Genomic DNA, 14554 nt, shown 5'->3' on the forward strand with positions numbered 1-14554 from the left:
GTTTGATGCTTCGTTATCAATTCAACTGAATAAGACTCAGTGTTGATGATAAAATGAAAATAAGAATCGAATTAGTCTGGGATCAAAATGTATCGTTAAATGTCTTGTCTGATAGAGATTATTATTTTTTTGTCTTTATCAACCATCACTTAATAGACGCATTCTGATGATAGCATTGTTGTCATTTTATTAAACAAACGGTATCTTTTTATGTCTAAAGTTTATATTCTCTAATCAGTATGGACACACGTGCTTGACCTCATTGACTATCCCGCCTTAATCTCAAACTCAGCACACAACTGTTTTTAATTCATGGTGCAGCGCGCGCACGGCTCAACATGCACAGCATAGCAACAGCGCAACTAGCGAATAGAAACCTCAAATACTGTCTCTAGGACCCGGGTTAAGGCGCAGGAGGAAGCACCATTAACACGTCACACTTTGAGTGGCTGTTGCTGAGTAGTTCAGCATACTTTCCCCGTCTCCCTCCCGCCCGTCTGTTTATTTTGTCGGTCCGGGCGTCTGTGTGTTGTATTCATTATAAAGTACTGTTTACATCCCCAGAATCTGGGTTGCCGTCGACTTGTGTTTTTCCCTTCCCCCTATTAGGTTATAATTATGATGTCGAGTGTTTCCTTTTGTTCTCTAATTGATGCCCTTAATTAAGACATTCCAACAACAAGCCAATGCAAGAAAATTCTCAGCCGAGCTGTTTGTTTACATACATTATTCATCTGTACCACTTTCTATGTTATTTTCAATGAACAATAACAAGCACATGTCTACTGTAGCCTTAATCACCTCTTCCCTAAATATAGGCTAGACTAATAACATCAGCAGTGTAAAAACAAGAGAATCACTCAGTATGTAGTCTGTGTGTATGTCGATGTCTCTTTCCCTTCCCAATTCAATTGTGCAGTATAGCCCCATTTTTTCATTTATTTATTTTTATTTGTTTAAAAAAACGTCTGGGGAATTTCCACAGAGAAAGGCTCTCGCTCAGTCTCTCCGTCTGCAGCGTGCCCTTGGTCAGGGCTGCACCCCCTTGCACCCCACCCCTCCCTGCTGCACAGCTGTCGGAAACCCCCCCTCCCCTCCACCCCGCCCCTACCCTCCCCGCGTTCCACGACCCATACAGCTGTTGTCGCGGCCACCGGGTGAGGATAGCACAATAGTTTACCCCCTTTTTCCCATTGTATCTCCTTTTCTTTTCCATGGACCGTTACCCCTAAGTACTCCTGCAGGAGAGAGGAGAAACTGGAAGGGGCCTCAGCCGGCCAAAACAGCTGTCAGCCCCATTTCACCGAGGAGCTCACCGAGATATATCGGCAACTTGGCTTCAAATCTTTCCTATCCTGTAGCTTTTGAGGCCATGTATTGATACCTTGTCAACATTTGTTCTTGTCTGCCGTACCTCTTTGTTCCCTTGCTGTACACAACATTGCCAAATCCATCTTCCCCCTCCAGTCAATTCAGCGAAAAGATAAACAGCAGACAAAGACACATATTTTCAAAGGGTGGGGTGACGGACTCTATAGAGTTCCCAGCGCGGGGGTGTAGGCCCACAGTAGGCTGTAGTATTGATTGAATTAGTTATCCTCCCCTTGTCTCACTGCCCACTTTGTTGTCTCTCTTGTTGTTGTTGTTGTTGTTGTGGTTGTTGGTTTTGTAGGTGGTGCGGTTGTTGTTGTCAGGGCATTACTTGGGTGTTTGGTGGATTTAGGAGACATTCCGGTCAATCTTGTTAGTGGTGTAAGCCTCCTTCATTACCCTCCCTTTCACTCTCTTCCCCTTCTCCCATTCGTTCCTCGCTTTTTGTTCTGCCCCACAACCGTGCGTCTGCCGCCTACCACAACTTCCTCCTTCTCGTCCCCCGTCTCTCCCCCCCCCCCCCCGGCTCCCTACCTCTTCCACACCTGCCCCACACCCACACCCACACCTACCACCACCAGCAGCACAACCTGACAGAATGAGACGACACACACACACACACACACAGACAACACACACACACACACACACACACACACACACACACACACACACACACACACACACACACACACACACACACACACACACACACACACACACACACACACAAAGACACACACACCCACACACACACACACACCTTATTTTCCTTTCCGTCTTGTCTATAGATGCTGCTAAATAACCTAAAGTCCTCAATTACGTTCTCAACATGTGATATCATATGATAACGATGAGTATTTATTATAAAATTCAATAATAAGAAGTTAGGCCTATTGTCATTATTATTATTGCAGTAGTATTGTATCGCTCTCATAGAACATTGTGTTCAGCGTCATTATTATACCTAAAATCACTCGCACATAAGGTACGCTTTGTTGGTTTTCTTTTGATCCCATTTTTTCCATAATTGCAGAACTATGGCTATTTGTTTTAAAAAATGATTGTTATAAGTATTATCATATTTTTGTATTAATCATATCAGAGGTTATGCAACTACCAAACAATGGCTGAAGGAGAGTCCTGCTCCTCAACTTCCCTCCTTCATTAGTTTCTGCAGCGGTGTATCTGTGGAACATGTCTGGGCCAGACCCGCTGCGCCGCCACTGTGGCTCGCTGCTGCTGCTGTAGACTGGTGTGGCCGGACAGATGGGGGGTTGGGCCAGAAGTATCCGCTCACCAAAATAGAAGCACACGACGGACGGTACAGTACACCCAATGTCTCGCGGCTCATCTGGGGCATTCCTCTCTAATGGTGTCCGGGGTACAGACCCCACCCCACCCCACCCCTCCACCCCCGTCTCCCTGTCCCCCCTGTTCATGATTTATCATCCCGCTACGGCCCCCCCCCCCCCCCCTAAAAAAAACCACACCCCAGTAGTACTGTCCTAACAATGGCGGTGGTGGTTGTTGTTGTCTAGTCTGGAAGAAAACCAGGACCCAGACACAACACGACCAAAGCTGCTTTTTCTTCTTTATCGACAGAGGTCACAGCCAAGTGAACCGGTGACAGTCCCAAGGGCCTCAATGGATGGATGGACACAAGGCGTCACATTGTGACACGGACCGTAAGGGCTGACTTGGCTAAATGCCTTGCTCTCGTGGAATACTTGTTCCAGGGTTTAGGTGACTAATCTGAAGCACAAGACTCTGCCTCACCGGCCCAGTGTCTTTGTCGCTAATGCTTTTCGTCCTGCTGTGCTTCTGACTGGCTTTTGCAAATAGTTTGCATATCGGCCGTGGCCCGTGGGCTTTGTTTGCTATTAGCTTTTTCACCATTTGGCCTTTCATGGTTCCCTTTCAAAAGATTATACACATTTGGACAAATGTTCCAGAATGTTATAATGATCAGAGTAAATAACATAATGTACAATGTAATGTATACATATATTGTACATTATTCTTGATTGATTCTAGAAGGATTGATATTTTGTTTTTGGACCTAAGTTTGTCTGACATAAATGCAGACTTGGATGAACTGCATGGGCAGACTTCTGCATTGTCAGCAACTTTCATTTGTGGCGCCCTCTCACTTAAATGTAACCGTAATAACACTACTGTAGCTCCGTATGAAATCACCCAGGAATGTATTTAGAGTAGATACTGAGGTATGTAAAGGAACTTCTACTTTGTTTTCTTATTCAACAGACTTAGATAGATCTGGATTTTTTCATATTCTTTTACTTTTTAGTTAATTTACTATTATTTACATTTTAATTTATTTAAAAGCAGCATAATATATTGTGTAAAAAGCAAAATTATGGGGACAACAAGGTTTTGTGTTTGTATTAATTTAGAGACGAGAGACGAGACAACTGCTTGAATACCATCCTGACCAACATGCGTATTTATGTAATGGCCATTCTTAAAAAGGCCCGTGCTGCCATCTAACGTCACAAACAAGTACTTCAATCATTTATTAAAAATAACACCTTCCTTATCCCAGCAAACGTCAAACGTCATGATGCAATCAGTCAATCATTCATACATTGCTTTCAAACCATTGTTCTAGTATTATTTGAGACGAATTTTAAGAATTGGCCTATTGCCTTTTTCCGTAATAGCCCATTCTTACCCGTTAATTGATTTGGCATGATCAATAATTTGTAAATACATGCTCTTCTACCAAATAAGGGGTATTTAAAAGCGTGCGGCTTTTGAATATCATACACTCATTGGTCGAGTATACATATAGGTTTATCAAAATACTACTAACCAGTGTCTGTTTATCTATGGTTTCCGTATATTCAGAAGATATTTTGGCACACAAAATAGAAAAACATACCTTCAAGTAGGTTTCTAATTATAGCTGTGTGCTACCCTATAGCTTTATGGCTAGCCTGTTAGCTTTCATAGCTTTGCAACCAGGGGCTATGTAGAATAATGGACTATATAAGAATGTTGCTTAGAACATTGAGGTTCTTTAAAAAATATCAAAGTCAAGCTTGGGAGTCATTTATTTAAGTTTTCCGTTTCCATGACCACAGATGATGAACAATAGTCTTGTTTGTAGGCGAAGACGAGAATGCGATTAAAATGTTTGTGTGGCATTCTGAGCTCAGTCATAATAATTATAATAGTTACAAGCGACTGAGCACGAGGAATGAAGAAAAAGATACACAGGCATATTTACAAGTTTGCCTATCCATGACTTGACATCATCCCCCCAACCCCATACACACACAGTACGCATCCATGTGCTCCTGCTCTTACTTCAAGATAATGGATCCAGATATTGAGCCCGGCTCAGAATGTAGATCTATCATCTTTCAGGTGACGTTGCTGGATGCTGATACTCATTTAACCTCGGAGTGTGTTCCGTATGCTCAAATAAACTGGGACTGGATGATGTGTAGTGGATTAAGCTGTCATATTAGTAAAAACAATCCAGTCCAGTCTCAAACTCAATAATGATAAACATAAGTGCAATCAGTGACTTGGATAGGGCGGACACAAAATCTAAAGAAGCATTTTCAAGGGGAGGATCAATTCGGATGATTTGAATCATGAAACAGAAGAGTCAGTGCGAGGGCAGAGAGAAAACATTTGGTCTGATATCCATCTTAAGTGTTGATCTGCGTAGCAAAATAAGGCAGAGAGCTAAAGAGACAGAGGGCCCTCCCCTGCCTCAACTCCCCCCTCCATCCCTCCCCATCCGGAACCGTTTTCAACCTCCAGCTCCTCCTCTATTTGGAGAGCTTCTTCATCCTGTCGTCCAGGGAAGAGAAGTTCTCCTCCACCGCCTTCAGGTTCTCCGTCATGGTCTGCTGCACCTGGGCCCGCCGAGTAAAGAGATTATACATACATTAAATACATACAAAAGGGCACTCGCGCGCGCGCACGTGCGTGTGTGTTTATTGGGATTTTAATTTTTTTACTCCTTTTATTTTTTTTTAAGAAGAAAAATTTGCAGAAACGGAATAGGAAAAATGGAAAGAGATAGGCACAATGTGGATGAGTTGAAGGGGGGGGGGGGGAGAGACGTGCAAAGAATGAAAAGGGCATTAGAAAGAGCGATGCAAGGCGCAGAAGAGAGATGAGGCTACAAAGAATTAGGAGACTGGGCGAGTGAGAGAAGGAGGCCAAGGACAGCTTGTGAAAATGGCAGAGGCGAAGAAACCCTGGGAAGCCAGAAACATGTGTGTTCATAAGTCAGATGCACTAATAGGACGGAGCAGGAAGGTTCACCAAAACAAGTTTTGAAAATAAAAGACTAAAATTATCAGTTAAATATATATATATCTATACTAACTCTATACTCTTTTCTAATTAGTAGAGGCAAATATATTTTTGTCAATGATTAAATACCGATCTTCTTGCTAGAGTGTTGCGTCACATTAAAGAAATCTTAACGGAGTAACGGGCCAATGACGATCAGGTCACGTGATACTTGAGATTCCTCCTCCGCCCAGACAGAATGGCCATTCTGTGCAGTTTAATGTTCAGGTTTTTCAGAACGTCAATTATGTTCACGATTTCAAGTATACTCTCACAAAAATACCCAAAAGTATATATATATATATGCTGAAAATGTTTTTGATAGTGGTGACATGATATATATTTATAATAATTATATTCTGATATATTTATTAAGCCGCCCATTTATTATGACCTTAACAACCATTGACCGTTAAACCCCTTACAGCACAATACCACGCAGCCCCTCATCCTGTGTGCTGAGCCCGGAGCCAGTCCTGTGTACCTGAGTGAGCAGCGTGCCGTTGTCCTTCAAAGAGTTGTTGATCATCTGCTGGGTGGTGTCCAGGTGGGTCAGCAGCTGGCCGAACTGCATGGCTGGAAGACAACCAGGGAGAACAGGTGAGCACACCACCGCAGAGCCGCCGTCACGGCGAGACTCGTTCACCATGCAACGCCAACGAGACAAAGAGCAATTTGACGTGTGTATCTGTTTGCATCATACAAAATAAAAAAGTGGGCGTACAGGGGGAGGAGTGTGACAAATATGAATTACGGTCCAATGATGAATACATCTTCATTCGTGGGCTAATACATTTGTTTTTGCGTTAATCGGTGTGCCGTCAGACGACACAAGACTCCAGAAATAATCATTTCAGCTAAACCCATTCAGCGGGGCACATTATCTGAGCACTGTGACAGACTGGAACCAATAGACACTCGGCATGACAAATGAGTCCTTTCATCTCGTGGGCATTATCAATACATCTATTAATGAGAGACCTGTGCATTCTATGACTGAGATATAAAATTGCGGGAATGTGTGCACTCTTTGTGCTCCTTATATTCCAAAGATAAAACAGGCGCCATCTCAAATCGACTTTATTTTTCAGTTTCCCTTTTTATTCCCAGCCTTTGTTAAAAGTCGAAAGGCCCCGGTTCCGGCTGATTCCTTTATCTGTTTCAATCCCATGTTTGCTTTACTTTTCATCTTTTGTGCCTCTGCCCCCCTTTCCATATTGAGATTTGAGATGCAAATCCCACATCTACAAATTATGTTGGCTTCGAAGTCGAAATAGTTTGAAAAAGTGAATTGTACGGCCCCCTGAAGAAAAACAAAGCCAAAACATCACTTAGTTGTTTGGTTGAATCAGATGACTCCCTCTGCAAGTTAAACACATTGTTATGCATGCTACTACATGCATAACCTCTGATTGGTCGATGTTGTCAACCTGCTGTTTTTAAGCGTTTATGCGACACACCTGTCCACAGACTATTGAAACCCAATTGAAAGGGGAGCCAGCAACCCTGCTCCCAAACGTAAATAACTTTAAGCATGCGGTTTAAGGGGGGTTGGTTCGGACTGTACCAGCCTGGGTGATTAAACCATCGTGAGCCTCTCTCCTGGCTTCATTACAAAAAAGCTAGTGCTATTGTTTATGTTCGTGGCAAAGGTCCCCCACGCCCAACGCTCTTTGGCAGAATCGGCACAAGGAAGTCCTTCTGACAAATGACACTTCTAACGGAGGTCTGATTGCAGCTAGGGGAGATGGCTTGATCACCCGGGCCGGTGTTGTCCTTTAACATGGCCGGGGGTACGGGATTGGGTGTAGCCAATAGCTGGTTTTAACAGTACCTTGCTCATGCAGCTCCTTGACAGCCACCAATCGCTGCACCACCTGGGGTATAGAGGTGGCCATGCCGTCCCACTTCTGCACCACGTCGTACAGCTGCGACACCTGAAGGGGACGGACGAGAGGGACAGTGAGGGACACAACGCCAAATAATACGCTCACCCAAAGGAAGCCATTCTTCTACTATCCTTATCCATCCGTCATTCAGAATGATGTGCTTCTGATAGTGTGTAGCCAACTTTGTAAGTAAGAAGATATCTAAACATTTATAATCAAGAGGATCTGACTGGTGATTTTACTGTTCACTACAAAAAGCCACCATCAAAAACAACGTATTCCCTTCCAGGATTATGTGAAGCCCACTTTTCAAATAATTCTGGCAATGTCAAAAATAATAATATGTTGAAATCTCAAAGGGGTACCTACTTTGTTTTGCGTATCAGCGTCCTCAATCGCTGTCTTGTGCTTTGCAATTTCATTCATCTTCCCAAGGACGCTCTGCAGGAATATCATTTGGAACAAAAATGATACTTTGTCATTCCTTAATTTAGAGCCTTAGTTGGAAAGTACAGCTGAAAGAGCTATTAAAACTTCTCTTCTGTTCGAGTTATGCAATTTTAGATTGAATGTGGGTTACGCTACCTGCAATCTGGCTTCAACTTGATCCAGAGTGGCTGAGTCCAGGGCATTGACTCTTGCCTGCAGCAACTCCATGGTGTCCTAGCACACACACACACACACACACACAAATTAGCCCACTGGAAAGGGCCATCACTAAAACACAAACCTGCAGTGTCAAATCTTAGCCAAACTTTTTTCAAACTTTCTTCCCCTACTTGAGAGTCTGCAAAGGCATGCAAACTGGCTGCCATTGATCTGGTCTGATTAATGACCGAGATTTTAGGTGATAGATCGAAAAGAACAAAAAAACAAAGTGTTTTTGTCGACTGTAGATGGTGTACCCATCAGGCATCCTGTCTGCGGACTCACCATCAAACTGGCTCCCTGTACCCCAGCACTCAGCGGACCCTGGAAACACACCACAACACGCCGCTCAGATACCAAACATCTGCTTATGCTTTTAAGTCATGCGATGCGGAGGGGAAAAACAACACAACCAAATCTGTGCGCTGGTGTATTTTAAACGACAGGGAAAACAATACAGGGCTAACACTTGTCTGTGCGCTGTGTGTGTGCGTGTGTGCGTGTACCTGTTTGTCTGATCCCGAGCCGACAGCCATCTCAAGCTCGGCTAGGCGCTTCTCCAGCTCTGCCATCTGCAGGGATGGAAACCAGACACGCCTGGTTGGTATCCCCCGCCACAGCACCCCCCACCCCCTCCCATCAGACACCAGAAACCCAACACATGGAGTCTGCCGCCGATCCTCCTCTTACCTGTTCATGAGCTCACAGACACAGTGCTCAGAACAGTGGTACCGGTGTTACAGACCGCCCCCTGGCGTTGCTGTGCACCAGCCTCTCCGTCATCGGCCCCCTCACCTTGGCGGCGTCGTTGAACTTCTCCTGCTCGGGCCGGCTGTGGAGCTCGTACAGCACGGCTCCGTCCGGCGCCTTGGCCCCCGCCGCCTTGCCCTCCCCGGTGGCCCCGCCGCCGCCGCCGCCACGGCCGGCCTTCACCGTCTCCAGCTGGGTCAGCAGACGCCTGTTAGAGGGGCGGGGCACACGAGGACGCGGCGTCGGCACGGAGGGCTACTGCGAAGGTACCGCCCCCTTCCCCCCTCCCTTGCGGCACGCACGATCGTACCTGCCCGCCCCTGCCCTTCCTGCTGATCACTAGTAGTACTTACATCTTATCACCCAACGGGGAGTCATAACGAGCTCCTCAGCACTTTCCTTCTGCAGAGCCCAAGTGTTCCCACGGCTCCACTGGAAATCACCCCTGCTCAGCATTTTACAACTTGTCCCCCCTACTTTAATAAGGGAAACCAGACCCTGACACTGGTACGATTCAACACCTTATTTTAGACACAAGTTTAGGGAGTGGTTTAAATACAAACGTAGGACACAATGTAAATATGGACTCAAAGCGCCCTCTGTAGGTTGAACGAAGGCTATTGCATAGCACTTTTGGTTACCAGGTTAAGTCAGTCACACATTCTGGCTACCCCCCACCCCCTCCCCGACTCCCTGACAACTACGATGAGAGCGAGGGCGGGGAAGGGGTGTACCTTGTGCTAGACAGGAACCAAAAGCTGACAGTGGGCGGAGACCATCTCAGAACCAGAGTGGGCGTTTCCTCTGTCCTCACCTGGCGAGCGCTCCGTCGGGGTCGGCCAGGTTAATGTGGGCCTGGGGTCCCAGCAGGGAGTCCAGATGGGCCGAGACCAGCTGCTGCTTGAGCTGCCCCACCTGCTGGGCCAGGGCCACCGGGTTGAGGCGCTCCTCCGCGCTGCTGTCCTTGGTGGTGGCCTGGGCGGGGCGGGGGGGGGGGGGGGGGGGGGGGGGGGGCAGAGGAGGATCAGAGACTGTTGGGCGGGAAGTGGTGAACTCCTCTGGACGGTCACGATTTTCAGTATATCATTTTTGGGTTGGAGAAGGGATAATGGTGCTCATATCCTGGGCTGGAGGACGAGGTTCTAGATATTTAACCATTTAACCTAAATTTCTACCTACAAATATGTCAAGTTTTAGAAACTTCCTTTTCATTACATGCAGCGTTTCCTGTGTGTGTCCGCCTGTGTGTGGTGTCCGCCTGTGTGTGGTGTCCGCCTGTGTTTGTGTTTGCGACTGTGTGTGCGCGCCTGTGTGTGTGCGCGCGTGCGTGTGTGTTTACCTGGATGGCGTCCACCTCCTGAGTGAGTTCCTGGATTTCGTTCACCAGCCGCTGGTATTTCTGCTGAGGCGTCTCCTTCACTCCACTGCCCTCTCCCAGCTACATGCACACACGGGTAGACCAAACGCACACACAGGGACGGAGAACCAGGGCACCATCAGAATCTCTTGACATGTTATCGTACAGTATTGTGTACCACTCCCGAGCTAGGCATTTAGCATGCAGCACAAAAAGGAAAAATGAAGGGAAGAAAAATAATGCTGCTTTCCCAATTGGAATGACACAAGGAGCAGATCTTTTGCAACCAATCATTTGGGACCACGCGATTACAGGGCGTGGAAAGTACTTACGATCTCATATTCTCCTGACTCGTAGCCCACCCTTTTGCTCCGACTGATTCTGTCTGAGAAGTCTGACAAAATAAAAAGAAGAGAATTCAAAGATGGAATAGAACACAGCATAACTAATGAAATAAATCAATTGACAAGAGCGTTGCGGCGTTTTGAATTCATAAAATAGGCTCTATAATAAAAATGCATTACGATCCGACGTTATTATAAAAGCATGGCTTGACGCAGTATGTATACCATTGTACAGAGGTAATATATCCTAGCTCTTAAAACGCCTGAATGGTGGCCCTTTCAGACACACACTGACCAAGTCCTTTGGTGCTGATGTGCTTGTCTTTAAACTTGTCAAACGCTGCGTTGGGGTTGACCACAATCCTCTCCACGCTGTCGCTGCACAGCTCCTCCTGCCAGACACAGAGTTAACCAATAAAGTCAGGGGGTAGGCAATCCAAAAAGGCAGATAGCGGCGAGTCTCAGTGGGGAAGCTTGGCTGCTACGACTCAGAACCGCCATATAGGGACAGTAAAACAGGGTGTGAAATATGAATGGCATGCTGGGAAATTGAAAGGACAAATTTGGACCTCATCAATCCCTGTACTATCCCTTTTTGATTGGTAAGATATGAAACACCTCATTTCCATGGTAGTGCTTTTGAATGATAAGATCCCAGCATCAGACATAAAAGGGTATTGGAGACATGTATCCCAAATTGCGGCAGTAACTTCACATGCTATACTTACATTGAACATAATAAAATAAAAGATCCCAGCAGACAACAATCACCAAAACTAAAGAGTTTAAACGAGGAGAAGACTAATAAATAAAGGGTTATGCCTAAGGTGTAGTTCACAAAGAACACATTTGCTATGGTTAAATATATATCACAGACAAAATGAAAAAATAAAAGCCTGGTCCTTGGCGGGAAGCAGCTCTACTCTTTACTAAAAGGGACGACTCATTGGTTAGTGACTTTGAGGAGCACACATGGCTACATTTGGGGATCATTCTTGATCACACAGTGATCAACTGCAATCAGGACAAAATAAAGTTGAGGATTAAAATGCTAACGACACATTACATCAGAAAGATAGCAAAGAAACAGACACAACAAGACACACCTAAAGGCCATGCACACGCAAGACAGCTGGACCAAAACTGTTTGGCGAGGGAGAAGATGGGAGGGAGGGAGGGAGGGAGGGAGGGAGGGAGGGAGGGAGGGAGGGAGGCTCACAAGACTCTTACCAGCTCCTTGGATTTCCAAAGAGAGTTAGAGGAATCAAAAGGAAGAATGAATAGAGAAAGAGAGAGAGAGAGAAGGCAAGAGGTAGAGATGTAGAGGGAGAGAAACAACACAGATTAATGTGGTTATCACATGCAGCGCACACAACGGGAGCTGTAGCTCGAGGTTGGAGGAGATAAGAAAGAGGCCAGTGTGTTTGGAGAGCGCCTGCCGCAGACGCTGCATAGACTGTATCCTTAAATTAGCACATTTACTCCTTGGTTCTTTCCTCTTCTCAGGGACGGTCAATGCAACCAAACATGCTGCCGTGGCTCGCTGTCAGTTTAAAAGCATACTGACCCACTGGAGTGTTATTAAGGACTAGCAAGGGTGACCAGTGAAAAGACACTATTGGCTTGTTCACACCGTGGTGTCCAGGGGTGATGCGTGATTGGGTTTTGATTATACTCAACACCAAGAGGTGGGGAAATGGGTTAAGGGGAGTGTGGAGGGGCAGTGGCAGGAGCACTTGTACATTCTGTATAGATCTTTGTGAATTATGAAAGATACAAGAAGAAAATATAAAAGACTCTTTACCACAAACAAGCATTAGCATTAATATTAATTAAGCAATTGTTAGTCAAGTTATGCAAAGGCAAAGGTTGGTTGAAGTAAAGGTTATATAAATATAGGTTATCTAGGGAGAAGGGGATGTGTAGCAAGTCACTCAGCATCTCATATTCTACATGTTACTGCTCAGCTCCACTGAAGCCATCAGAGATGCGTCTCCTTCAACTTTGTCATTTGGCTGGGAAACCCTGTCATAATAGTCAAACGGAATGTGCTCCACAGAAACCAGACACAGTGCAATCGACGCCTCCGCCAACATTTTTGAAACGCATCAATTCTCGAGGAGAAGGCTAGAGTCAACTCATAACTTTATCTTATGAATGCTTATGTAATTCTTTGCACAATTTTTTTTAATGTATTAACCAACTTTTCGTCAAGCTTCCTGTGGAGCACATGTAACGGGGGTTGACATGAGGCTGATGGTGACGCAGACTTTTCAGTGGAGCCCGGGGGTTAGTCAAAGAGGTTGCAAAAACCATTGACCATTGAAATAAAAAAATATGAGAAATCAGAGGCATCAGGCTTAATTTCAAACTCTCACAGTGTGTAATGGAAGCTAGATCAATCTATTCCCAATTCATCCAATTCATATATACCAAAATGTAGATTTTTTTTAACCATAACCCATGCAAAGAAAATACTGCGAGATCTTAGTCTTACTTGCACAAGCTAGGTTTCCAGGAGGGGTAGCAGTCAAAACAAAGACCGCGGAAGACACATGAATGCAATGAAGGAAAATAGCCAATTAGCTTTTGCTTTGTTTGTCAGTACACTGTTTATAATTTGAAACTTGCATGAACAAAGAAATCTGATGCGCTGCAAGAGCAGTGCAATTACATCGCATATCGACCAAATGTCATTACTAGCATTTATGTAGCTATATATTATGCACACAAAACCTGCTATTGAATTTGTCTCAGGGGAAATAACACGCATCCAAGTTAGTATGTTGTTGACTGTAGTTATATATTAAAGCATTCTAGATGCTAGACATTAGAATACCAATTCTAGGATGGATTACAGAAGACATGAGTATTAGTCACAATTAAAACAGTTGGATTAAGAGCAGACATAATACAGCTGATCACAAGAGAAGAGTCATTTAAATTAATATCGTATGGGTTATTTACCGACTCGAACTGGGCCTGGTCATCTTCTGGAAGGTCTCCGGTTTCGTAAACATCTGGCTCGTTAAAAGCCTGTTAAAACAAAAATCATTAAAGTCAGAATGACAGGTGACGTTAGCTTTCCATTCTGGCCAACGCCCCGGCCCATTCAGAAACACTTTATTTCTGCATCTACTCAATAGAAAACATCCAATGCGATGCCTCACAATGACAAGACGAATATCAGCTAGTTATAGTTGAATAAAACCAAGCCATAATCATCCATCAACCTGAAACAATGAAGGTGTACCTGCTAGAAGGATAACAGAAATCGGTGGCAATAGCGAGCTAATGCTAGCTTAAAGAACACAGCTTATGTTTGCAACTTACGATGCCTGGCAAATTGGCGTATTTGGGATCGGCCATTATTTGTGGAATGCAAAATCAATGCCCGCTGTCTCACAAGTAAGCAGTTTATGAAACGATATCGACGTTATAGGAACGGTAGCAAACAATAAACGTTAACGCTCAGGGCTAGCAGTCTGTCCGCCGGGGATGCTAGTGCTAGCTGGCTGATGTGGTCATTCGTTGGGTTTGACAGCGTACACTTCAGACATGCGCAGCGCTACTGCGAGGGGCGGGTCTAGGTTTCTACCAGAGATAAAGTGCTCCGCACTCCGGCAGGAGATTAGGAACACAAAAACAAGCGCTACCTTTACAGAGCAGCAGATCGCGGTTGTCCGTAACGAATGTAACGGCTACTCTATTGTTGAGTGTTTTTCCTCTTTATCGAATCCCGTCTTTCAACCAAGCATTTTTCATTAAAATGACTCTTAATAACTAAATGCTAACATTCTACATTCAAATTGGGTACTTTTGCGTTGGGTTTACTTTGTCATCATATTGTTACCAGA

General features: G+C 44.9%; 1 protein-coding gene across 4 annotated transcripts; it reads right to left on the minus strand.

The window, feature by feature from the left end:
* Positions 1–4430: 4430 nt before the first annotated feature.
* dctn2 (dynactin 2 (p50)) lies at positions 4431–14241 on the minus strand. 4 transcript variants are annotated; one of them, XM_030375126.1, is made up of 16 exons: positions 14031–14239; positions 13665–13733; positions 13195–13203; positions 11928–11933; positions 10993–11089; positions 10686–10747; positions 10336–10434; positions 9811–9971; positions 9042–9204; positions 8753–8818; positions 8532–8570; positions 8184–8261; positions 7968–8039; positions 7544–7646; positions 6194–6285; positions 4431–5264 (listed from the first exon to the last, which is right to left on the minus strand). In XM_030375126.1, exons 1-16 carry the CDS (start codon positions 14064–14066, stop codon positions 5178–5180), a joined length of 1239 nt encoding a protein of 412 aa, XP_030230986.1. In that variant the 5' UTR covers positions 14067–14239; the 3' UTR covers positions 4431–5177. The 4 variants fall into 4 exon arrangements, with proteins under 4 accessions (XP_030230986.1, XP_030230988.1, XP_030230987.1 ...); XM_030375128.1 differs by lacking the exon at positions 13195–13203 and having other exon boundaries at positions 14031–14240; XM_030375127.1 differs by lacking the exon at positions 11928–11933.
* Positions 14242–14554: the final 313 nt, after the last annotated feature.

Source organism: Gadus morhua, chromosome 13 (assembly GCF_902167405.1).
Source record: "Gadus morhua chromosome 13, gadMor3.0, whole genome shotgun sequence".
Lineage (NCBI taxonomy): Eukaryota > Metazoa > Chordata > Actinopteri > Gadiformes > Gadidae > Gadus > Gadus morhua.

Excerpts from the sequence above, each read along its gene's own strand:
- dctn2 (XM_030375126.1), bottom strand. The coding sequence starts at position 14,066 with ATGGCCGATCCCAAATACGCCAATTTGCCAGGCATC. Across the intron at positions 8,040-8,183 it reads AAGTTGAAGCCAGATTGCAG|AGCGTCCTTGGGAAGATGAA; the intron begins GTAGCGTAACCC and ends ATATTCCTGCAG. Across the intron at positions 5,265-6,193 it reads ACGGCACGCTGCTCACTCAG|GTGCAGCAGACCATGACGGA; the intron begins GTACACAGGACT and ends CGGCGGGCCCAG.